Genomic DNA, 25,536 nt, shown 5'->3' with positions numbered 1-25,536 from the left:
CCCCCTGGCCCCGCCCCCCTAAAATAGCCCCGCCCCATGCAACTATCCCCGCCCATCGGCACCACTGGATCACGTGGTATGGTTTGTCTCCCCGCGATTGGTCCCTTTCGGCCCCGCCCCGCGAGCGACCCCGGCGCCGGCGCAGTTCAGCGCGGAGCGGCGCGATGGAGGACGGCGGCGGCGGGGGCCAGAGCCGGTCGCAGGCGGGGGCCTCGGCGGGGGGCGGCGACGAGAAGTCGGGGGGGCCGTGGACCAAGGACCGGAAGGACCCGGCGGCGCCGGCGGACAAGGAGCAGGAGCTGGTGAGAGCGGGACGCGCCTCCGCACGGGCCGGGCGCGGAGCTGAGTCACGCCGGGCCCGGCCGGCGCCGTATCGCCCCTGCCCGCGATACCGCCTCTCCCCCGGCGCCGATACACCCCGGCGATACCATCTCTCCCCCGGCACCGATACCCCCCGGCGATACCGCCTCCCCCCCGTCACCGGTACCGCCTCTCCCCCGGCGCCGATACCACCTCCCCCCCGGCGATACCATCTCTCCCCCGGCACCGATACCCCCCGGCGATACCGCCTCCCCCCCGGCTCCGATACTCCCCCCCCCGGCGATACCGCCTCCCCCCCGTCACCGGTACCGCCTCTCCCCTCGGCTCCGATACTCCCCCCCCCGGCGATACCGCCTTCCCTGTCACTGATACCACCTCCCCCCCGGCTATACAGCCTCCCCCCTGTCACCGGTACCGCCTCCCCCCCGGCGCCGATACCCCCCAGCGATACCGCCTCCCCCCGGCGCCGATACTCCCCCCCCCCGTCACTGATACCGCCTCCCCCCCGGCGCCGATACCCCCCGGCGATACCGCCTCTCCCCCGGCGCCGATACCCCCCCCCCCCGGCGATACCATCTCCCCCCCGGCGCCGATACCCCCCCCCGGCGATACCGCCTCCCCCCCGTCACCGCCTCTCCCCTCGGCTCCGATACTCCCCCCCCGGCGATACCGCCTTCCCTGTCACCGGTACCACCTCCCCCCCGGCTATACAGCCTCCCCCCCGTCACCGGTACCGCCTCCCCCCCGGCGCCGATAGCCCCCGGCGATACCGCCTCCCCCCGGCGCCGATACTCCCCCCCCCCCCGGCGATACCGCCTCTCCCCCGGCGCCGATACCACCTCCCCCCCGGCGATACCATCTCCCCCCCGGCGCCGATACCCCTCCCCGGCGATACCGCCTCCCCCCCCGTCACCGGTACCGCCTCTCCCCTCGGCTCCGATACTCCCCCCCCCGGCGATACCGCCTTCCCTGTCACTGATACCGCCTCCCCCCCGGCTATCCAGCCTCCCCCCCATCACCGGTACCGCCTCCCCCCCGGCGCCGATACCCCCCGGCGATACCGCCTCCCCCCGGCGCCGATACTCCCCCCCCCGGCGATACCGCCTTCCCTGTCACTGATACCGCTCCCCCCCGGCGCCGATACCCCCCCCCGGCGATACCGCCTCCCCCACGGCGCCGATACCCCCCCCCGGCGATACAGCCTCCCCCCCCGTCACCGGTACCACCTCCCCCCCCGGCGCCGATACCCCCCGGCGGTACCACCTCCCCCCCCGGCGCCGATACCCCCCGGCGATACCGCCTCCCCCCGGCGCCGATACTCCCCCCCCCCGGCGATACCGCCTTCCCTGTCACTGATACCGCCTCCCCCCCGGCGATACCGCCTCCCCCCCGGCGCCGATACCCCCCGGCGATACCGCCTCCCCCCGGCGCCGATACTCCCCCCCCGGCGATACCGCCTTCCCTGTCACTGATACCGCCTCCCCCCCAGCCATACCGCCTCCCCCCCGGCGCCGATACCACCTCCCCCATGGCGCCGATACCCCCCCCGGCGATACAGCCTCCCCCCCCGTCACCGGTACCACCTCCCCCCCCCGGCGCCGATACCCCCCGGCGGTACCACCTCCCCCCCCGGCGCCGATACCCCCCGGCGATACCGCCTCCCCCCCGGCGCCGATACTCCCCCCCCCCCCCCGGCGATACCGCCTTCCCTGTCACTGATACCACCTCCCCCCGGCGATACCGCCTCCCCCCCGGCGCCGATACCCCCCCCGGCGATATCGCTTCCCGGCCCCCCGGCGATATCGCTTCCCGGCCCCCCCGGCGATACCGCCTCCCCCCCGGCGATACCGCCTCCCCCACGGCGCCGATACCCCCCCCCCGGCGCCGATACCCCCCGGCGGTACCACCTCCCCCCCGGCGCCGATACCCCCCGGCGCCACCGCCTCCGCCCCGGCGCCGATACTCCCCCCCCGGCGATACCGCCTTCCCTGTCACTGATACCACCTCCCCCCGGCGATGGCGCCGATACCCCCCCCGGCGATATCGCTTCCCGGCCCCCCCGGCGATACCGCCTCCCCTGTCACTGATACCATCTCCCCCTTGGCGATGCCGCCTCTTACCCCCCCTCGGCGCCGATCCCCCCCCCCGCACCGATATACCCCCCCGGCAATAGCGCCTCCCCGCCCCCGGGGCTGATGCCTCCCCCCCGGTGATACTGCCTCCCCCTGCACCGATACTGCCCCCAACACCGATACTGCCTCCCCCTGCACCGATACTGCCCCCAACACCAATACCGCCTCCCCCCGGTTCCGATAGTCCCCGGCAATACCACCTCTCCCCCCCAAGGGCGCCGATATGCCCCTGCCCTGCGATACCTCTTCCCTCCCCCCGGCGATACCTGTCCCTGCGATATACTCCTCCCCCTGGTGATATGCCCCTGCCCGCAATACTGCCTGCCCCCCCCCCCGGCGCCGATACCCGCCTTCCCCCTGGTGATACGCAGCTGACCGCGATACCGCCTCCCCGCCGGTGATACTTGTCCTTGCCGATACCCCCTCCCCCTCGGCGATACGTCCCTGCCCCACAATACCCCACCCCCAGCCATGCCCATCTGTGGATAGGGGGAGAGAGGACTCTAGGCGCAGAACTGGTTATTTATAAAAGACGGTTACTCACCTTGTAACTGTGTTTCTTTGAGATGTGTTGCTCATATCCATTCCAGTTAGGTGTGCGCGCGCTGCGTGCACGTTCGTTGGAAGATTTTTACCCTAGCAACACTCGGTTGGTCGGCTGGGCGCCCCCTGGAGTGGTGCTGCCATGGCGCGGGATATATACCCCTGCCGACCCAACCGCTCCTCAGTTCCTTCTTGCCGGCTGCTCCGACAGTGGGGAAGGAAGGCGGGTGTGGAATGGATATGAGCAACACATCTCCAAGAACAACAGTTACAAGGTGAGTAACCGTCTTTTCTTCTTTGAGTGCTTGCTCATATTGATTCCAATTAGGTGATTCCCAAGCCTTACCTAGGCGGTGGGGTCGGAGTGAGACGTTGCGGAATGCAAAACTGCTGAGCCAAAGGTGGCATCGTCTCTGGACTGCTGGACCAATGCGTAGTGTGAGGCAAAGGTGTGAATGGAAGACCAGGTAGCAACGCAACAGATTTCCTGGATGGGGACATGGGCCAGGAAAGCGGCAGATGAGGCTTGCGCCTGAGTAGAATGGGTGGTGAGATGGCTAGCCGGAATGTGAGCCAATTCATAGCATGTTTGGATACAGGATGTCACCCAGGATGAAATTCTTTGGGAAGAGACTGGCATGCCTTTCATCCGGTCTGCCACGGCTACAAAGAGCTAGGGTGACCTTCGGAAGGGTTTGGTTCTCTCGATATAAAAGGCGAGAGCCCTGCGGACATCCAAGGTATGTAGTTGTTGTTCCCAACGCGATGAATGCGGCTTCGGGGAAAAAACTGGGAGAAAGATGTCTTGATTAATATGGAAAGCGGACACCACCGTAGGGAGTAATGCCGGGTGTGGTCGCAGCTGTACCTTGTCCTTGTGGAATACTGTATACGGGGGATCCACTGTCAAAGCTCGAAGCTCTGATACTCGTCTTGCTGAGGTGATAGCGACAAGGAAGGCTGTCTTCCAGGAGAGGAACAGCAGCGAGCGGGTGGCTAGAGCTCAAAAGGGGAACCCATGAGTTTGGCTAGCACCAGGTTGAGATCCCAGGTAGGGGTCGGGCGTCTGACTTGAGCGGTTGTACCCCCCAATCTCTTAAGGAACCTAGAAACTATGGGGTGAGAAAAGATTGAGCTGCTACTTTCCCCCGGGTGGAAGGCTGAAATAGCTGCGAGATGCACCCTTATAGAAGAGACCGCCAGGCCCTGCTCTTTGAGGGACCATAGGTAATCCAGGACAATGGGAACAGAAACCTGTCCGGGGATTAAGTTACTCTGAGCACACCAGTGGGAGAAATGCTTCCACTTGGCGAGATATGTCGTCCTTGTGGAAAGCTTCCTGCTGCCAATGAGCACCTGTTGTACCGAGGCGGAACAACGCAATTCCGACTGGCTCAACCACGTAGCAGCCGTGCTGTCAGATGAAGGGATTGCAGGTCCAGATGGTGAAGCCTGCTGAAGTCCTGCGTTATGCGGTCCGGCCAGAGTGGTAGGGGGATCGGGTCTGCCACGGAGAGGTCGAACAACAGGGTGAACCAACGTTGCCTCGGCCATGCTGGGGCAATGAGGATCAGGTGGGCTCTGTCCCTGTGGAGTTTGAGTAGGACTCTGTGGACGAGCGGAAACGGCGGGAAGGCATAAAGTAGGTGCCTCTTCCACGGGAATGCATCTGAGAGGGAGCCCAGGGAGCGGCCTTGGAAGGAGCAGAACACCTGGCATTTCCTATTCTCTCAAGAGGCAAAGAGGTCTATGTGGGGAAAGCCCCACCTCCGGAAAACAGAATGGATAACGTCCGGGCGTATCGACCACTCGTGAGACAGGAAGGATCTGCTGAGGTGATCTGCCAGAGTGTTCTGGACTCCTGGGAGAAAAGACACTACCAAATCGATAGAGTGGGCTATGCAAGATACCCAGAGGTGGATGGCTTCTTGACAGAGGAGAGAGGAGCGTGCTCCGCCCTGCTTGTTTATGTAAAACATGGTCGTTGTGTTGTCCGTGAATACTGATACACAACGGCCTTGCAGATGGTCCCGAAACACCTGGCATGCTAGATGGACTGCTCTCAGTTCCCGCACGTTGATGTGCAGGGACAGCTCTTCGGGTGACCATAGGCCTTGAGTGTGTCGGCTCCCGAGATGGGCACCCCAACCCAGAGATGACGCGTCTGTGGTTAGGGCTACCGAGGGTTGCAGTGGGTGGAAAGGCATCCCTGCGCAGACCAGAGAAGGGTCTAACCACCAAGTGAGGGAGTCGAGAACCTTCCTGGGGATAGTGAGCATGGAATCCAGACTGTCTCTGTGAGGACGGTATATTGAAGCCAGCCAGGTTTGGAAGGGATGGAGACGTAGTCTCGCGTACTTGGTCACGAAGGTGCAGGAGGCCATGTGACCTACCAGGCCGAGGCAAGACCGCACGACGTTGTCGGAAAAGATTGAAGACTGTGAATTAATGAAGGCATTGTTTGAAAATGAGACTGGAGGTGGCAGGCTCTGACCAAAGTGAAGTCCAGAACGGCTCTGATGAAGTCTATTCTCTGCATGGGCGTGAGAGTAGACTTTCCTGTGTTGATCATGAGACCTGAGCTCCCGAAGAGGTCTCTGACGATGCACAGGTGCTGCGATACTTGTAAGCGAGAAGTCCCTCGAATAAGCCAGTCGTCGAGATACGGGAAGACGTGTACTCGACGACGCCTGAGGGAGGCGGCAACTACAGCCATGCATTTGGTGAAGATCCTTGGAGCTGTAGAAAGGCCAAAGGGAAGAACCGTGAACTGAAAGTGTTGGTGGTTGACCACAAAACGAAGATACTGTCTGTGTGGTGGATAAATGGCGATGTGGAAATATGAGTCCTTCATGTTGAGGGTGGCAAACCAGTCTCCCGGGTCCAGGGATGGGATGATGGTCCCCAGGGATACCATGCAGAACTTCAACTTTATCAGGAATTTGTTGAGTTCTCCCAGGTCTAGGATTGGTTGTAGACTTCCCTTTGCCTTGGGGATTAAAAAGTAACGGGAATAGAACCCCTTGCCCCTCATGTCTTTTGGCACCTCCTCTATGGCTCCCAGCTTTAGAGCGCCTGGACCTCTTGCCAGAGGAATTGCTCGTGAGAGGGATCCCTGAAGAGGGACGGGTAGGGAGGGTGGGAGGGAGGGGTTGAAACAAATTGTAGATGGTATCCTGTTTCCACCATGCGAAGGACCCAACGATCGGAGGTTAGTTGGGACCAGGCAGGGAGGAAATGGGAGAGGTGGTTGAAAAAAGAGAGAGAAGGATCCGGTAGGATAACTGGTGGGCCGTCCTCGGGCATCCTATCAAAAGTTTTGCTTAGGCCCTGCTGGTGGTTTAGGAGGCACTTGACTTTGGGATCCTTGAGGGCCAGACTGCCTGCGCCGATTCCCCCTGCCGCGCCGTCTGGTAGCGTCCTGACGCGGCCTAGTCTGGTTATACGGGCGGTATGGGTGGGCCTGGAAGGACCTTCGTTGGGTCACTGGCGTGTGCATGCCCAGCAAGCGCATTATGACACGATTGTCCTTGAGGCTTTGTAGCCTGGGGTCGGTTTTGTCTGAGAAAAGGCCCTGTCCCTCGAAGGGTAAATCCTGAATGGTCTGCTGTAAATCAGGGGGAAAGCCTGAAGTCTGGAGCCAGGAGTTACGTCTCATCGTCACTCTGGTTGCCAGAGTTCTGGCCGCTGAGTCCGTGGCATCCAGAGAGGCCTGGAGGGAGCTTCTTGCCACCTTTTTACCCTCTTTGAGCAGGGCCGTAAACTCTGGATGGGAGTTCTGGGGAAGAAGCTCCGTAAACTTCCCCACTGACACCCAAGTGTTAAAATTGTACCGACTTAGGAGGGCCTGTTGATTTGCCACCCTAAGTTGGAGGCCCCTAGCCGAGTATATTTTGCAGCCTGGGAGGTTCATACGTCTAGCGTCCTTCGCCTTAGGAGCTGATGCTTGCTGGCCGTGACGCTCCCGTTCATTCACCGATTAGACAACCAGAGAGCAGGGAGGTGGATGTGTGTAGAGGTATTCGTACCCCTTTGAGGGGACTGTATATTTCCTCTCTACTCCCTTAGCTGTAGGTGGAATTGAAGCTGGAGACTGCCAAATGGTGTCCACATTGGCTTGTATAGTGCGGATGAACGGGAGCACCACTCTGGTAGGTGCATCAGCTGATAAGATGTCCACGACCGGGTTCTCTATCTCAGTGATCTCCTCCATCCGCAAATCCATATTCTGGGCCACCCACCTCACAAGGTCTCGATGGGCCCTGAGATCGATTGGCGGAGGGCCTGAGGAGGATGTTCCTGCTACCGCCTCATCAGGTGAGGAAGAGGAGGAGAGGCCCGGGACCAACGGGTCCTGAGGTGGGTCGTGTACAGGAGGAGCATCAGTTGGATCAGGTGGAACCTCTGTGCCCACCGATGGAACTGGACCTTCATCTGTCCCCGTAGGGGGAGGGCGGCTCACTGTTGCCTCTGGTACCTGGTGTTCTGAGGGGGCCGAGTGCTGAGCCACTGACGGGGCACCTTGAGCCTGGTGGTATGCCCATGGTGTCCAGAAGGACCTGTGATGAGGCCCTTGTTCGTGGCCTTGTCTCTCCAGATAGTGGCTGGGGATGTCAGAGTCAGCCTCCGGATGGTATGATGCACTTCCGGCCTGAGATACTGAAGTGTGTCTCGAAGGCCATGGTGGTGCTGAGAGGCCCTGTGAGGACGGCACTGTTCTGGACGCTCGATCCCAGGATGGTACCGGGGGCTATGGCAGTACCATGATCGAGACCGGGACCTTCTACCGTAACGGTGCCAGGAGGTCGACCGGGATCTCAAGCCCCATTGCCTGGAGCAACTGCGGGATACACGGTACCGAGATCAGTGCCAAGAGGCCGATTGTTACCAGAAGTATCTGTCCAGTGAGTGTGATGCTGAACGGCGTGGCGAGTGCGACCGGTGCTGGGACTGCGAGCGGCACCGGGAGCGGGAGCGACGTGATCGAGAGCGTCTGCAAGACCGCGATCTGGAACGACGTTTCTCTGGCGGGTCGACGGACGGAGGCCTTACCAGGGCCAGCTTGCTGATGGATTGAATAACCCGCACCAGCGGTGCCGGAGGTTGAGGACACATCGGCTCCGTCATCGAAATGAGCTCCTTTGCCATAGAGAAGGTCTCCGGCGTAGAAGGGAGAAGAAGCTCAACCACAGCAGGAGGCGGGGAGCTGTCTGGCACTGGACTCAATGGCCCTTGTGGGACCGGAATCGACGGTGCCGTCCCAGGTGGAGCAGCTCTCTGCGGTGTCGCCACGGAAGACGGTGCCCAGCGAATTGTCTTCAACGAGTGCTCCTTCTGGGAGGCTGAAGTTGTAGCAGCATGTCGTTTCTCAGTCGGGGAAAGGGAGCGGTGCCGAGAGTCCTTCTCGGTACCGGGGCGATCCGGTGCCGAAGGGGCGCTCCTTACCGAGGCAGTCTGTTGGGCGCTCGGTGCCGATGCTGCAGGAGTAAGTACCGACTCCATGAGGAGCTGCTTCAATCAAAAGTCCCACTCCTTCTTCATCCTTGGTTTAAAGGACTTGCAAATGTGGCACTTGTCAACGAGGTGGGGTTCCCCTAGGCACTTGAGGCAGGAGTTGTGGGGATCCCCTATTGGCATCGGCTTCTGGCACGCCGAGCACGGTTTGAATCCCGGTGCCTTGGGCATGGGCCTGCACCGGGGCGGAGGAAAGGGGCTAATCCCTGATCCCCCTTTCAACTATGTACACTAACTATAAAGTTAAGCACTAATACTAACTATAAGTAGAAGAACTCGAAGTATACACACAGTGAGGAGTAGAGAACTACGAGTAGCTGGGGATGTGGAGATCAGCAAAGCCGCGCTCCACAGTTCCAATGACCAACATGGGTGGTAAGAAGGAACTGAGGGGTGGCTGGCTCGGCAGGGGTATATATCCGGCCCCATAGCGGCGCCACTCCAGGGGGCGCCCAGCTGGCCCACCGAGTGTTGCTAGGGTAAAAATCTTCCGATGAATGTGCACGCGGCCCCCACACACCTGACTGGAATCAATATGAGCAAGCACTCGAAGAAGAACTAGGGCTCTATCAAATTCATGGTCCATTTAGGTCAATTTCACTGTCATAGGATTTTAAAAATAGTAAATTTTGTGATTTCGGCTATTTAAATCTGAAATTTCACAGAGTTGTAATTGTAGGAGTCCTGACCCAAAAAGGAGTTGTGGGGAGTTGCAAGGTTATTGTAGGGAAGGTTGTGGTACTGCTACCCTTACTTCTGCGCAGCCTTCAGAGCTGGGTGGTCAGAGAGCAACAGCTGTTGGCCGGGCACCCAGCTCTGAAGGCAGCAGCACCACACAAGTAAGAGTAGCGACACCACACCGTGCCGGGCCACCATTACTTCTGCATTGCTGCCTTCGGAGCTGGGCGGCCAGAGAATGGCAGCCACTGACTGAGGCCCAGCTTGCAGGCAGCAGTGCAGGAGTAGGTCTGGCAATACCATGCCATCCCTCCTTCCTTCTGTGCTGCTGCCAGCAGTGGCTCTGCCTTCAGAGCTGGGCAGCTGGAGAGCAGTGGCTGCTGACCGGAGTCCAGCTCTGAAGGCAGAGCCGCTGCCAGCAGCAGCAGCGCAGAAGGAAGGATGGCCTGGCATGGTGTTGGCACCCTTACTTCTGCGCTGCTGCCTGCGAGCTGGGCCTCAGTCAGGGGCTGCCACTCTCTGGCCACCCAGCTCCGAAGGCAGCAATGCAGAAGTAATGGTGGCCCAGCACGGTGTGGTATCGCTACTCTTACTTGTGTGGTGCTGCTGCTAGGGGAGTGGGGGTGCTGCCTTCAGAGCTGGGTGCCCAGCCCACAGCTGCTGCTCTCTGACCACCCAGCTCTGAAGACTGCGCAGAAGTAAGGGTGGCAGCAATAACCCCCCCCCCCCCAAATAAGCTTATGACCCCCCTGCAACTCCCGTTTGGGTCAGGACCCCTAATTTGTCTCCCTCATGAAATCTGAGTCACTCACTCACTCATGCCCGTCACCCCAATCGGGGTATGGGCCGCCAACCACAGATCTCCAGAGTCCTCTATCCTGGGCCATTCGCTCTAGCTGGTTCCAGGTATAGCCCATTTTTTTGCTATCAGCCTGAAGGTTGCCATGTGCCTATGGTAATCCTCCTGGTTGCAAGAAGGGTAATCGGCTTAGTGGCTTCCTCACGGCTTTTACCACCCAGCGTCATGCATCTTCGAGTTGAAGACCGTTCTTTTTCCAGGGTAGAAGTCTCTATTGTCTCTATTGTTGGCATTTCTGTAGCAGGATGATTTTTTACGAGGTGGAGTTGCTAGCCCCACGCCCAACCATCCTCCTTTATCCTGACTTGGGACAGGCAGATGGCCCCAAAGGACCTCTCTGGTGGAGTTATGAAATCTGAGTAGTATAGGGTAAAAGCACACAAAAGATCAGATTTCACAGGGGAAGACCAGATTTCATGGTCCGTGATGCATTTTTCATGGCCATGTATTTGGTAGGGCCCTATTTCTAAGATTCCCTGAAGGCCCCTGGCTGCTGCTCTGAACTGGTGAAAGCCATGGTCCCTGTCCACAAGGAGCACAGAGGAAGAGGAGGAATGAGGAAGGATGAGAGCTTCAGTGCTAGGCTCCGCTTGTGCACAGCTCAGCAGTCGTATCGGTGTAGTGGGCTGAATAATAGGCCAGGCAGGAACTCTCTAAGCCCTCGTCCAGACTAACCCGCGGCATCGGCGGGTTAAAATCGATTGCTCGGGGATCGATATATCGCGTCTAGTCTGGACGCGGTGTATCGATCCCCGAGCGCGCTTACATCGATTCCGGAACTCCATCAATCCGAACGGAGTTCCGGAATCGACACGGAGAGCCGCGGACATCGATGCCGCGCCGTCCAGACTGGTGAGTACCTCGATTTTAGAAATTCGACTTCAGCTACGTTATTCACGTAGCTGAAGTTGCGTATCTAAAATCGATTTTAATTCCTAGTCTGGACGTGGCCTAAGCCTGTGCCCGGGAGCAGAGTGCTGGCTCCTGTGATGGCTGAGGGTGCCTGCGAGCCAGGCGTCTTGCTGCAGTCAGAAGCACAAAGTGGGGTTGCAAATCAGGTAAAGGCGTGTGCTCCTGTGCTCATTGGTTCTGCCAGCTGAGGAGCCTCTTGGACGCAGCGTGCGCGTTGGTCCCTCCCCCAGGCTGCTACTGGCTGCTGGTATTTTGTGGGGCTGCGGGAAGCTTTCCGCTAGGGCTGATGCCCGCTTCTCTGCTCCTTTGTTGCAGTCTGAGGAAGACAAACAGCTGCAGGATGAATTGGAGATGCTTGTGGAGCGCTTGGGGGTAAGTTCCCTGTTCCCCTAATGGGCCTGTCCCCTTCTCCCCTCAAGTCACGCTCTGTCACGCAGCGCCCCCTGCCTTTGGGTCCATTCTGGAAGGGCAGTATCAAGATCCCCTCAGTATTGGAGCTCCCCCTCAGCAAAGCCTCTTGGAATGGGGGGAGGGGGTGCTGGATGTGCAGCTGTCCGTGGGAGTATGCCCCCCCCCCCCCAACTCTCTGATGGTCCGGAATCAGCGTAAGCCAGTGGCTGGTCTCTGGGTTTTATCCCCTGGGATTGGAAATGACACATCCCATGCTTCTCAGCCTGCTGCTTATCTAAGAGGTTTTTCTCCCCTGCGTACAACATTCACTCACTAGTGACTTCACCTCCACTGCAAACTGCTGGCCTGTTACAGTCCCCGGCCCTCCCAGACCCCAGGAGCAGCACACGTTTAGTGCAAGACAGCCGCATCTTTTATTAAATGTCTCCTTTCTGGTAGTTATTAGAGACCCAGGCTTTCCCTTTGCACTGTTATAGCAACTGAGTTTGGCTAAGGTGCCCCTGCTGGAGGGAGAAGAGGGTTCGCTGTCAAATCCCTGACTGTAGAACTAGCTTTCTATGCCATAGTTTGCCAGCTATGGGTGTATGGGCAAAGCTCACGGATTTCCCCAGACCTTTCTGTGGGATTAGAAGGGGCAGAGACTTTCAAGCTGCTCTGTGGGGCTGGTCTTTGTTGCCGTTTGTTACAGCGTTTGATGCGTTGTTTGACCTGATACGATACCAGTCTGTCCGCCAAGCATGTGGCCAAGGAACCCCCCGGTGAGTCACATCTGGTTGAGTCCCACAGCAAGGTGCCAAAGTTGGTAGAAGCCGGAGTCCTGTATGTTTCCAAATGAGCTGGCTGGCTGGGCAGGGGTCTGACTGCTCAGCACTGTGCCCGGCTGCCTGTGCTTGGAAGGAACAGGCAGGTCTGGGATGCTGCAGGCAGCTGCCATTTCCTGACAGATGCAGTTGATCCTTGCAGGAGAAGGACACGTCTCTGTATCGCCCCGCCCTGGAGGAGCTGCGTAGGCAGATCCGTTCTTCCACAACCTCCATGACTTCTGTTCCGAAGCCCCTGAAGTTCTTACGGCCTCACTATGGCAAGCTGAAGGAGATCTATGAGAACATGGCTCCTGGAGAGAACAAGGTGAGTGGTTCCCAGCTACTGGGTGTGGGGCTGGAATCACTGGGCACGTGGGGATGGCAGTGCAGCAACCTGGTTGTGTAGAGTACAAGTTGACTCTCGCTATCTGTGTGAAAATGGAGGAAAGATCTTTAGATAGCATCAGACTACACAGCACCTGCCACTGAAACGAGCACTGGACAGTAACAAGATGATCAGGGGCTCGAGCTCTGCACGTGCTGGGTGGATCGAACCCTGCATATGCTGTGTGAATTGCTAGGTGTAATGATTTGCGGTTATTCGGCAGCACATGTGCAGCTTGTCACGCCGCTAAAGTGTTTTGAATCAAATTGCATGCTGGGAGCTGTATTTTCTCAGGGTCTCCCTGCCTGCTGAGTGCTGCAATGTCCATGTGCTGTTCTTCCACACTGAGGGTGCAGGAAAGGGTGTGGTACTACTTAGCTCTCTGTGTGGCCTGGGGGTTACTGTCTCGGCACTTTTTCCCGCAGCGTTTTGCAGCTGACATAATATCCGTTCTGGCGATGACCATGAGTGGGGAGCGAGAGTGTCTGAAATACCGGCTAGTGGGGTCCCAGGAGGAGCTGGCATCATGGGGACATGAATATGTCAGGTGAGAAATGGGGCCAGGAATAGGATTCATAGAAGTCATATAGAAAAAACTGTACTTGGTTCTATATAGCCCACCTCTGGATCCCTACTGTATATGTAATGTGTGATCCAGTCCTGATTAAATGTCTCCCATGATGGGGTTCGTCCTCCATTTCCCTTGGGAATCTGTTCCACGGGCTGGTCGGTCTGAGTCCAGGTGATGAGTGAGGTGGATAGATTTCTGTGACAAGACGACCTCGTTAGTCAGCCATGCCCATTCTTATCTCATTCCTTCTAGCTGCAGCCCTGTGAATAATATCCCTCCTTTCTGCTTACACCCAGATGCGCCCACGCTGGGATCATTGCTTGCCCAGTTGCCTTGCCAAGCTAGTTAGATTCATCACTTTTAATGATCCTGCATAAGCTCCAGCCCCTGAACTGTTTCTATGGCTTTTCTCTGTACTGCCACCAACCTGTCAGTATCAGTGTGGTAGTCTGAGGCACAGTGCCCCAAACGGTCTCCCCCCAGCTGTGTGAATGGGGCTGCCCCCTTCTTGCTTCAGGACTTGAGTCCTCTGGGATGGAGGGTCCCAGAGCTGAGTGCAAGTTTCCAGGGAAGTCTCCTTGCAGCTGTAGAAAGAGGGCCTGTGCCCTTCTGGCCTGTGAATAAACATTTCAAAATCAGTCTTTTTTTAAGATTAATATCTTATTCTTTGTCTATGTCTCCAGTCTCTCTTGGTCTGTTTGTATCGTTTCTCTGTCCTCACTGGTATTTGCCGCTCCTTTCGATTGAGTATCTGTTTACAGATTTAATTAATGTACTTTTTACTCCCTTCTCTTTAATAAAGAAGGCTGGACCTAACGCTGACCCTGTGTGTGTCTCCCTGCACCCCCCTGTACCTCCTCCCCCAAATATTAGTATATCCTCCTTTCAGCCAGTTTTTAAGAATGTCTGGTTCTGCAGATCAGATTCCCCAAACAGAGGCAGAGTGAAACTGACCTGATTCTTGTCAGTTTGGTGATGGGGGATGGAAACAGCTGTGAAACAAAGCTTGTAAATTTCACTCTTTTCTTGGTAAAGTGCTGAGCAGCTGCTGAAGCCACCTGTCAGCAAGTTCAGGTAGATGGCATTGCATTGGCTCACATTTAGAAAATTATTTCCGACCACTGTGATTGGAAACTTTTTTTGAGCTAAAGCCCGTTTGGCCAGGTGCCTCTCTGAACAAGTCAAGTGGTTCCTTTGAGCCCTGCCTTATTATGTGCACTGGCCTGTGTGTACTGAAGTTCCCCAAGTTGAATGAAAAACTCTGGACCAGGCTGGGGGCGAATGTATCCCAATTAGCATGTGGAACCTGTGCTTCCTCATATCTCAGAGAAGATGGAAAATCTGCCCAGTTGGTTGCCTGCCCCAAAGAGCATCTGTTTCTGTTTCCGTTGGTGTTAAAAAAGTCAGTGGGAGTGTGTGGGTGCTGCCCCCGGCAGCTCAGGGCTGGATGTTCAGACATGGGTTTGTGAGAGGGCTGCTGGACTTCACTGACATGTCGGATCTGATTGGAAGCCATCTCCTTGGAGGACTGTGAACTATCCAGCAATAGGCGTATCTCAGCCATGGTCCCAAGATTTAGCCCCTTGTGGGCTGTTACCCTGTTCAGACTAGGGTGTGCAGCTTCTGTTATGCACCACAGGGATCGCAGCCCTGTAGGAGAAGTGGTGCTGTAGCCGTCTTGCCCTGAGCGCCAGGTTGTTGCTTTGTGTTATGATGGTGTCTTTCCCTTTGCACCTACAGACACCTGGCGGGCGAGGTTGCGAAGGAATGGCAGGAGGTTGATGAGGCTGACAAGGCCCAGAGGGAAACGCTGCTGACCCTGGTGAAGGAGATTGTGCCCTACAACATGGCCCACAATGCGGAGCACGAAGCCTGTGACCTGCTGATGGAGATTGAGCAGATGGACATGCTAGAGAAGTATATTGATGACAACGCCTACTCCAAGGTCTGCCTGTACCTGACCAGGTGAGGGGGCCAGGCTGCTCTGGGATGGGGATTGGCCCTTTGCAATTGGAGCTCTGCCTGTCCTACTGAAAGCTGGAAACCACCCCTGTGTGGTGCAGAAGTCCCTGGGTAGATGGCCGCGTGCCATGATTGCTGGAACACTTTCTGCTCTAGGTGACTGAGAGTGTTTGATACAGCTATGTAAGAGCAGCTGTCAGAGTGAGCTGCTGAGGGGCTGGCTGGAGCATGCAGGGCTCTGTGCACTAGCCCAGATCTCCCCTCTGAGCAGTAAGACCTGTCTGTTCCGGGTCTCAGTAGCAGCTGGACTTACCTTTTTCTGTCTCCCCTTCCCGAAGCTGTGTGAGCTACGTCCCTGAACCTGAGAACTCAGCCCTCCTCCGCTGTGCCCTGGGAATCTTCCGCAAGTTCAGCCGTTACCCGGAAGCCCTGCGCCTGGCCCTCATGCTGAACGACATGGAGCTGGTGGAGGACATCTTCACCTCCTGCAAAGACGTGTAGGTGGAGAGCGGCTTTTCAGAGCCGGGGCCCTGCTCGGGAAGGGAGCTGTGGTAGACCAGCCTCTGCCTTGTTGTCATGGGATACAGATCCTACCACTTCCAGGTCCTCTCTCCTAGCCCAGGCTGGAAGTGACTGGGCGTTAGTGCCACCTGAGGGGACTTGAGTGCTATGGAATGAGTCTGGGTTCTCGGTTCACCTTGTAGCATGACAGGTGGCTTCATCATTAAAACCACCATCACAATTGGCACTAACTGGTCCCTTGCTGGCAGCCTCAGCAAAGAGGCCAGGGACCAAACGGACCAAGGGCCCTGGCCCCCCGCTCCTTGCCCAAGAGGGCCCCTCTGTTGGCAGTGCAGTGGTGGCAGGGTTGCCCTTCTGCTGCCCAGGATTTACACGTTCAGGGCATTGACCTCTAAGGCTGCTGATCTGGCGAAACCCCCTTGTCCTGCCCCTGTTGGTGTTGGACTGAAATTTGAGCCTTCTCGCTCCCCTCTAACTGCTGAGGATGGGGCATGAAATGAGCGCCGCTAGCGTAACCTACACTCAACAACGAGACTCCTGAGCCCCCTCTAGTGGTTGCTCCACATACGATAAGAATCGACTACAGCTGCTGACTAAGGGAGTTAACTCCTGTAGCTCAAGCAGGAGAGACTTATGCTCTTTGTCTTGACGTTCCCGTGCTCCAGCTCCGTTGACGGGCCTGGTGGGTTGGCTGTACCATTGTTCCAGGTATGGAGAGTGGATGGTGGGACTCTCCAGCAGTGCTGCCCTCTGTCTGGTACTCTGCCCTGGCCCCGTTTTCTGCCTCTGCTCGGCTGGTTCTGAAGGGCCAAGCTTCAGCGGCTTTTCTGGGATGGGGCGTCAGCAGCTCCTCTCTAGGCTGGTCCCTGCGTGCCCCTGGAATGGGAATCTCCTTCCAGGCCAGCGTGGCAGCCACGGCTCTGCCATGCGGGTGAGTGGGCAGGAGGCAGACAGGAGTTCAGACACGAAGCTGACTGGAAAGTTCCCTTTGACCTGTAGAGCAAGGTCCTACCACAGTGCAGGGTTGCAGCTTGGCCCAGCCCCTGATGCCATCACATCTCCCTCTGGCTTGTGATCTGGGAGCTGCTCTTGGGAATTCGGGGGGATGGGAGCCATGGACAGCCTGACTGGCTGTGTTTCCTCAGGCTGGGTTGGGTCTGTTTGAGGGGGGGAAGAAGCTGTAGTGAGAGTACCACAGGAGGTCTGTGCCAAGGGGAGGGGAGCCCAGGCCCTCACTGCCTGGCATTGACTCCCCCTCTCTCCCTCGCCGGCACAGGGTCATCCAGAAGCAGATGGCCTTCATGCTGGGCCGCCATGGTGTCTTCCTGGAGCTAAACGAGGACGTGGAGGAGTACGAGGACCTCACCGAGATCATGTCCAACGTCCAGCTCAACAGCAACTTCCTGGCCTTGGCCAGAGAGGTGAGATGCCTGACCTGGCCTCTCAGCAAGCTGGCGTGGGGTGGGGAGAAGGCTCAGGGCTGCACCCAAGGTCCTCAACTGCTGGGTGCTGGCATGGAGGCCAGGCTGCCCTCAAACTGGGGCTCCTGGGAGGAATAGACACATCCAGAGCCACTGACTTGTATGGGGGGGTGTCAGTGCGTGTGGTCTCCCGCCACCCCCAGTATGTGCTTGGTCACATCAGGAAGAGCCCCTATGTACTGGCTCTGTGCCTGGCAAGGAGCAGGCTGCCAGGGACTCGGTTGCTGCTGCGTTCGCACCCTCCCTTCGGAGGGGCTGTGAGAGTGGCAGCTTTGGCTGGGAGGTGAGTTCCTCCTCTCTCCTCCTCTTTGCAGCTGGACATAATGGAGCCCAAAGTGCCAGATGACATTTACAAAACACACCTGGAAAATAACCGTAAGTGAAAGCTGCATCTCCTCCTTCACGGGGATGGGACGTCGCTGAGTGCAGGCATAGCCAAGTTGGCCGCCTCGTCCTAGAGCATGCGAGCCTCTGGCCTGATGTGTGTTGGGACAGGTCCATCTGCAGTTGCAGCCCCGGGGTTGCGCTGAATTGGCTCGGACTCCTTGGCCATTCTCGGGGGCTTAGCAGGGTGAGGAGGGTAAAAGAGCCTCTGGGATTGGGCACTCAAATGTTCGGGGCCCTACCGAGGAGGGCTGGGCACGGGGAGACACTGCCGAGCTCTGTGGGCCTGGCAAAGCCGCGTTGTGATGCTCTGCCCGGCTTGCTCTGGGGTTTCTGCTCCCTCAGGGTTCGGCGGCAGTGGCTCCCAGGTGGACTCTGCGCGGATGAACTTGGCCTCGTCCTTTGTGAACGGTTTTGTGAACGCAGCCTTCGGGCAGGACAAGCTGCTGACGGATGATGGCAATAAGTGGCTGTATAAAAACAAGGATCATGGTGAGCAGGACAGGACAGGACAGGGAGGTTGGACTCTCACGGAGGGTGGGACTGAGCTCTGCAGGAGGTTTCCCAAATGGCAGCTTGTACCTGGCAGCTTTTCCAAGGGATCCCCTGAGCCCCATGCCTGGAATTTCTGAGCCAGCCTCTCAGCCCCTAAGCCCTTGCTTCTGTGGGTTAAATAACCAATCCTGCTGGCTTGTGCCTGCAACTCCCAGGACCACCTGACCCTCACGGGGAAAGCGCCCCATAGGGGTCACGCCGGCTGACAGCCACGTGTGAACTTGAATGTAGAATGGTGCAGCTGGGGTGGCTTCTGTAACTCATGGGGACTACATATCCCAGCATGCAGCATTCCAGTTGGCCCTGATTTACCAGGCTGCACTGCATCCTGGGGCCTGGAGTCTTCACAGGCCACCTCTCTGGGTTATAGATGAAGGCAGCTTGTTTTACAGGCCTGCATGCCTGCCTCCCCCGTACATCTCTTCCCAGCCCCTGCATGGAGGCCTCAAATGCCTCCTTTACATGGAGTCAAGGCCAAACTGCTCCAGCAGCACGTGACAGAGGAATTGACCCTTGTTGAGTATCAGACTGACTGGGAGAAGAGAACTGCCAGCGAATGTGCTATAGAGTTCTGTGCCCCTCTGTCCCTGGGGCTGCTCCCTGGTTGGGCCCCCAAAGGCAGCAGAGGGAAACCAAGGCTACAGAAAGAGCTGAATGCCCCAGTGGAAGTGTTCTGAGGAGCTCCCCCATGCCCAGCATTGTTAGGAATACAGGGTGTGCAAGGGAAAGGAGCCACCGGGGAATCCCAGCTCCCATCTGGGGGTGTAGGCCTGGTCATGATTCCAGTCTGACGTGGGGCTTCTCCTTGTGCTGCAGGTATGCTGAGTGCTGCAGCCTCGCTGGGGATGATCCTGCTGTGGGACGTGGATGGGGGGCTCACGCAGATCGACAAGTACCTGTATTCCTCCGAGGACTACATTAAGGTGGGTGGTGCTGCTCTGGGCTCGGGCTAAGGTGCAGCCCCACTGGCCATGGAGCCATGGCTCACATGCTGGCACGCCTGGTGGCGTACCTGCAGGGCCAGTCCTGCCAGGGATATAAGTACCAACCTCAGTCCACCCAGCTGAATGCTTCACCCTGTCTGAGAACTGCTGCAGTGTTCTCCTCTCTGGGTCCCGACTGGTGATCGGCACCACATGCTCCTTGGCTGAAGCTTTGCTCATTGAGATTCACTGGGGGGCCCACGATGCCCCCTTAATGCAGAGGCATGACCTTTGGAGACTACAAGTCCCAGCAGGCAATGTACCTGCTCTGGTCCCAATGGAGCATTGCCTGATGGGGCTTGTAGTTCCCACAGGCTGCACCTCTGCAACCCATGCAACCTGCCTGCTTTAGTGTGAGTTGGGTGTAGCCCTGTGGGTAGAGCTTGGGCGCCCCCTGTTGCGTGTGGTGCAATAACTGCATGTGCCAGCTGTCCCCAAGGCAGCCCTATGATGGTCTGGCTGATGGTGCCTTTATCCTGCAGTCGGGAGCCCTGCTGGCTTGTGGCATTGTGAACTCGGGGGTGAGGAACGAGTGCGACCCTGCCCTCGCTCTGCTGTCCGACTACGTCCTCCACAACAGCAACACCATGAGGATCGGCGCCATCTTTGGGTGAGGGCCTGCCCAGCCCCTGCTCCCGCCAAAGGGCGGCTCCCGTGGCTAACGCTACTTTGGGATTCTGTTGCAGGCTGGGACTGGCCTACGCTGGGTCCAACCGGGAAGATGTTTTGACTCTGCTGCTGCCCGTGATGGGAGACTCTAAGTCCAGCATGGAGGTGAGGGCTCAGGCCAGGCCAGCGCGCTGATCTCGGGGGTGAGAGAGGGTCAACAGTGGGAGGCGGGAGTATTGACATTGCCTCCAACCCAAGCTCTGGCCCTGCCTCTCAGCTGCTCCCCAGCATGGTTGGAGGGTAGCGGTGATAAAGGACAGGTGGGGGCAGTGGGCCCCTGAGCTGCAGCTCTTCAGGATACTCTGCGAAATGGGACCCAACAGCGTCCCCAGAGTCTCCCCCCACAGTCTGTGGGAGCCAACAGGAGCACCACGGTCTCCAGAGACCTCTGGGTCTGAACACGAGTCCTCAGACCCTCCGCTGCCCAAGCATTGAGGTTGCTTCACATGCTCAGCTCCTATTGCTTCAGCTATTCCTGCCCCCTCTCCCTGCAATCCAGAGGCTGCTCCCAGGGCGAGCCCCTCTGAGCTGTCCCCCAAAGGCTCTGGGGTGCAGGCAGGGCTGTTACTCAGTGAGCTCAGCTCTCCTTCCTTCCCGCCCCAGGTGGCCGGTGTGACGGCACTGGCCTGTGGCATGATAGCTGTGGGCTCGTGTAATGGGGACGTCACCTCCACCATCCTCCAGACCATCATGGAGAAGTCGGAAACTGAGCTGAAGGACACCTATGCCAGGTGGCTGCCGCTCGGCCTGGGCCTTAACCACCTGGGTAAGGATGGGTTTGGGGCTCAGATGATCTGCGCATGGTGGCAGGGGTGGAGTGGGCTTTTTTGGAGCCGGGGGCGACTTGGGGGCTGTTGCAAGGAGGGTGTGGCCTTTCCCACTTCACCAGGGTACCGTCACTGTCTGAGCCCGTTCTCAGGGCTCAGAGTGCTGATGGGCAGTGGCCCCTGGCTGACCTGAGGGGGTAGTGCTGTAGATCAGGGACTCGACGTTTTGCCCACAGGACGGTTCATTAAAACCTTGCTCTGTAGCCCATTCTATCCCATAATCCGGGCGGGCTTTAGGCTTATTCCCCCGATTTCTGTGAATCGGGCCTTAGGCCTAAGAGGGCCCCTCAGTGTCTGGAAGAGGAGCCCCGCAAGAGAAGGCCCCGGAAGACAACTGCTGCTGAGGAAGGACCTTCCACTGAAGTGTCGCCGGAAACAGCGGCAACCGATTGAGCTGCCGCCAAATTACTGCCGCTATCTTCGGCGGCAGCTCCTTCGAATTGGGCCCCACGTGTCCTAAAGCCGGCCCTGCCCATAATCCTTTGCTGCTGCCAAGGCCTGGCATTGGGTTCTGAGAGGCAGCGGGGGGGGGGGGGGGGAAGAACTATGGGTAGAGGGGCTGATGTGCCAGTTAGAGCTGGGTGCTGGGGTGTGTGTGTGTAAGTCCCATTTTGTTGCAGGATCTGGAACGTTCTGAGCAGGTCCAGCCATGCCCCAGGCGTGCACTGCACCCCTTGGTGGAGAAACACCAGTGCTGCTCAGGACCCTGCTGGCTAGGGATGCTCACTGAGGAGCTTGGGACTTGCTGGTTCGAGCCCCCCAGCTGGAGCCTGGTGTGTGTCAACAGGGGGCCTGGGGCTGTGCTGCTCTAATGGGCTGCCCTGTGCTCTCCTCGGCAGGGAAGGGGGAGGCCATCGAGGCTATCCTGGCGGCGCTGGAGGTGGTGTCGGAGCCCTTCCGCAGCTTCGCCAACACGTTGGTAGACATCTGCGCCTACGCGGGTGAGTCTCTGGCCAGCTTGGCAGGGGGGTGGGCTGGGCCAGTGCCCAGAGTCACCATAGTCCCTCCTTCTCCCAGGCTCAGGGAACGTGCTGAAGGTGCAGCAGCTGCTCCACATCTGCAGCGAGCACTTCGACACCAAGGAGAAGGAGGAGGACAAGGAGAAGAAGGACAAGAAGGAAAAGGACAAGAAGGAGAGCTCAGCTGACATGGGCGCCCACCAGGTGGGACGGGCGAGAGGGAGCAGACAATCCCCATTGCTTGGACCCTTTCCTGGTGGGGAGACCACTGGGGATCTCTTGTGGCCCTAGTGGATTTGCGGGAGAGGGACAGGCCTGCAGCAGAACTGCCCATTGTGAGAACCTGCCAGTGCTGGCGATGGGCAAGGGCAGCTCCCTGGGCCGGAGATGAGAGCTTGCCAGAGAGGCTGAGTGGGCTGGGCAGGGTGGGTCTCTGCACAGCTCAGCCGAGGTAGCACGGACGCCTGCTCCCTAAAGGGAGCTGTACTAGAAGGGCTATACTGGCCCAACGTGGAGCCATTTGTACTGGGAGGGAACTATCTCCCTGACTGCTGGGGGAGGGGAATACTGCCCTGCTCTGGGTTGGTCCCACGTGGTCTGGGGAGCCTATGGTGGATGGGTGACGGAGCTCCCCGGCCAGTTCTCCACCTCCTCTCCTGCAGGGCGTGGCAGTGCTGGGGATCGCGCTCATCGCCATGGGGGAGGAGATCGGTGCTGAGATGGCTCTGCGCACGTTCGGCCACCTGGTGAGTGATGCTGCGGGACAGGGTGCTCTGCCTCAGGGATGGCGGGGCAGGGTGCTCCATGGCAGAGCGAGGGACATGCCCGGAGCTGAGCCGAACGCCAGCGAAGGGCTCGGTGCAATGGAGCTGGATCCAGGCTGGGAAGTGGGGACACAAACGAGCAGGCACAGGAGAGTGTGGGGAGTGCCAAGCTGGGGCGCTGCCCTCAAACCGACTGCGTAACCCTCTGCCCCACTCCCAGCAGGCTGGGGCCATGTCTGCTCTGGGTGAGACCATTGCTTCTCCTCTGGTCCCCTGGATCCGGTCCTGATGCTGCAGCAGCAGAGGGCCCTGGTGGGATTTTCGTTTGCTGCAGCCCTGGGGCAGTTCCAGAAATTCTGTTAGTGGCTGCAAGTCCCTGACTCATGAGTGGATTCAGGGACGAGGAGAATGGCCTGGGCCAGGTGGCCTGGGAGTGATAGTCCCTTGCTTTGGCGGCTAATGTCTCTCTCCTCCTTTCTGTGCAGCTGAGGTATGGGGAGCCCACCCTACGCCGAGCCGTGCCCCTTGCCCTGGCGCTCATCTCCGTCTCCAACCCGCGCCTCAACATCCTTGACACCCTCAGCAAGTTCTCCCACGATGCTGACCCCGAGGTCTCCTACAACTCCATCTTTGCCATGGGCATGGTGGGCAGCGGTAAGGGCTGTGTGGGCCCGGGGGCACCGAGCGGGAGGTGGGTCGGTGATGGAGTTTGCTTCTTGGGACACCCCCCATCGTCCAGGATACGTTCAGGGGCTTCCTTGTCCAAGCGCAGCAGCTGGTAACTCGGCTCGGGGTCGCGGCAGAGTAGCTTTGGTGCCCTCCTCCAGTGGCTGCGTGAAACTGGCTGCCTTCGCCTGGCCACCTGTTGCTGGCGGGCGGGAGCCGTACTGTTAACTGGGCCGCTGGTCAAATACTGCCAGCCTCTGAGGGGTGCCAGGTGAGGTTGGGAAGGGCCCATGGGCAAAGGGGAGCTGGGCCTGCTGGAAGCAGCAGGGCCGGGAGGGCAGGATCTCTGGGGGTGGGAGGTGGCTAATGGGCCCTTGTGCCCCAAGGTTATTGGATGCAGCGTGTGGATTATGCCAGCAGGGGGGACTGCATGTGGCCCAGCACCCTGGCTGGGAGAGAAGTGGAGGGGGTTGAATGCTTGTTCCCAGGCTAGGATCTGTGCCTGTTCCCGGGGCTTCCTGCTCACCCTGTTTCCCCTGTTTGCAGGCACCAACAACGCCCGGCTGGCTGCGATGCTGAGGCAGCTGGCCCAGTACCACGCCAAAGACCCAAACAACCTCTTCATGGTGCGGCTGGCCCAGGTGACTACCGGAGCTGCCGGCCCTGATCCCCTGGCGTGGGTGGGGGTTCCAGTGCTCTGAGCGCTTCCCAGCTGCGTCCTGCCCCAGAAGTCAGCTGGACTGATCAGCTGGTGGGGGACAGCACCTGCTCAGTGAGTGGTGGGCCTGGGGTGTCACTGTCAGGTCTTATGCCATCCTGGCCAGGAGCCCCCTGTGCTCACATGCTCTTTGCTTGCTGCGCAGGGTCTGACCCACCTAGGGAAGGGGACACTCACCCTGTGTCCCTACCACAGCGACCGCCAGCTGATGAGTCAGGTGGCTGTCGCGGGCCTGCTGACTGTCCTAGTGTCCTTCCTGGACGTGCGCAACAGTGAGTACCTGTGTGTCTGATCTTCCTGGAGCAGAGGGAGCCAGCAGCCAGCCCCTCACGCAGGCTCCTGGGACCAAAGGAATGTTATTCCTGTGTGGAGGTGGGGCAGATGGCTGCTCCCAGCCCCAGGGAATCCCCTGCTGTGTTGGTTGCTGGCAGGCTCTCCTAGTGGGTGGGCTGCCTTGCCTTTCGCCCACGGAGATGGGTGGGTGGGGCCGTGCCTGCGATCCTGGTACTGAGGCTGCTGCGGCCTCTTGAGATGCCTTGCCACGGCCAGGCGACCAAGACCTCGCTTTGGGCTGAGCCTTGGGGGCCCCCAACGTGTCTTCTCTCTCCTTAGTCATCCTGGGCAAATCCCACTACGTTCTGTATGGGCTGGTGGCTGCCATGCAGCCGCGCATGCTGGTGACCTTTGACGAGGAGCTGCGGCCTCTGCCGGTGTCGGTCAGGGTGGGACAGGTAAGGAGGCATGGTCCCTTGGGGATCTGGCTGGAGGGGGATGTGGTAGGTGAGTTTATTGAGCAGAGAGGGGGGCCGTTCTGAGGTCACTGGGCCGGATGGGGACGTGGACTTGTTTCCTCCAAGGAGCTGCTGGGTCAATGCAGAGGCCATGATGGCTCATGCCAGCGATAAAGCCTCGCTAGCGCCTGTCCTGGCACCTGGGTCCCAGAGTTCGGCAGCTGGCGGGTGAGACGTGGTTTCCGGGCTGTCTCTGTACCCTTGGCTCTAACCTCTCGCCTCCTGTCCAGGCTGTAGACGTGGTGGGCCAGGCGGGCAAACCGAAGACCATCACTGGCTTCCAGACGCACACGACGCCAGTGCTGCTGGCACACGGCGAGCGGGCAGAGCTGGCCACAGAGGAACATCTGCCAGTCACCCCCATCCTGGAGGGTTTCGTCATCCTGCGCAAGAACCCCAACTACGATGTCTGAGCTGACACGGGGGCAGGGGATCGGGGGAGACAGCACTGGGCAGTGCCTGATGGGGGCAGGCGCTGGACATCACACTGGGGGGAGGGGCCCAGCCCCCCACTTGGTGGTTTTGTTACTGAAAGAGCTGATTTAAAAAATAAACTTGAGAGAGAGAGACTGGTGCTGCTTATTGTTTTCTCTGGGAACAGCGTGTGCAGGCGGAGGGCTGGTCCCCTCTGTCCTGCACTACAGACAGCTGAGTAATGGCTGGTGCCTTGCCAGGGACCTGTAGTATCTCTAGCTCTGCCCCATGTGCAGATGTGATGGCTCAAGGCCCAGTGCCGTCCCCCCTTTCCCAGCTAGACAAACTCAAAGGGGGTGGGAGGGGGATTAACCACAGGACCAGCTCACTGAGGGGTGGGTGGATTTTCCATTGCCTCGAGCCTTTGCAGGGAGACCTGGTACCTTTCTGCCTTGCTCTGGTGCAGGGGTGTCAGACTCAGACGGAGGAGAGTGCCAGGGCTCCTCGTTAATTCTAGGCCATGATCAGGACTCAGGACTCTGGACTCCCCCACCTCACAGTCGCTTTGAGCTGCGGTGGGTAGGGGAGAGCAGGGCGCTGACACGGGGGAGATGGGGGAGAGGTTTCCCCGTTTGTCCTCTTTCCAGGCACTGCTGATCGCAGGGGGAGGCTATGATCCTCTTGGCTTTCTCTCCCACCACTTGCTGGTCCT

At 58.9% G+C, this 25,536-nt stretch overlaps 2 protein-coding genes across 2 annotated transcripts; both read left to right on the top strand.

The window, feature by feature from the left end:
* Positions 1 to 164: 164 nt before the first annotated feature.
* Positions 165 to 1,793, top strand: LOC127056215 (uncharacterized). Its single transcript, XM_050963731.1, has one exon. The coding sequence runs from the start codon at positions 165 to 167 to the stop codon at positions 1,791 to 1,793; it is 1,629 nt and encodes a 542-aa protein (XP_050819688.1).
* Positions 197 to 24,977, top strand: PSMD2 (proteasome 26S subunit ubiquitin receptor, non-ATPase 2). The gene is made up of 21 exons (XM_050964272.1): positions 197 to 302; positions 11,275 to 11,331; positions 12,334 to 12,498; positions 12,984 to 13,105; positions 14,870 to 15,094; positions 15,430 to 15,588; positions 16,890 to 17,034; positions 17,409 to 17,469; positions 17,824 to 17,970; positions 18,850 to 18,956; positions 19,499 to 19,626; positions 19,703 to 19,790; positions 20,289 to 20,451; positions 21,352 to 21,453; positions 21,530 to 21,675; positions 22,134 to 22,217; positions 22,721 to 22,889; positions 23,448 to 23,542; positions 23,765 to 23,891; positions 24,232 to 24,350; positions 24,641 to 24,977. The coding sequence occupies exons 2-21, from the start codon at positions 11,311 to 11,313 to the stop codon at positions 24,821 to 24,823; spliced, it is 2,556 nt and encodes an 851-aa protein (XP_050820229.1). The 5' UTR covers positions 197 to 302; positions 11,275 to 11,310; the 3' UTR covers positions 24,824 to 24,977.
* Positions 24,978 to 25,536: the final 559 nt, after the last annotated feature.

This window comes from Gopherus flavomarginatus, chromosome 8, assembly GCF_025201925.1.
Source record: "Gopherus flavomarginatus isolate rGopFla2 chromosome 8, rGopFla2.mat.asm, whole genome shotgun sequence".
Classification (NCBI taxonomy): domain Eukaryota; kingdom Metazoa; phylum Chordata; order Testudines; family Testudinidae; genus Gopherus; species Gopherus flavomarginatus.
Note: the sequence above shows the minus strand (reverse complement) of the source record. Positions and strands in the feature narration are given on the sequence as shown.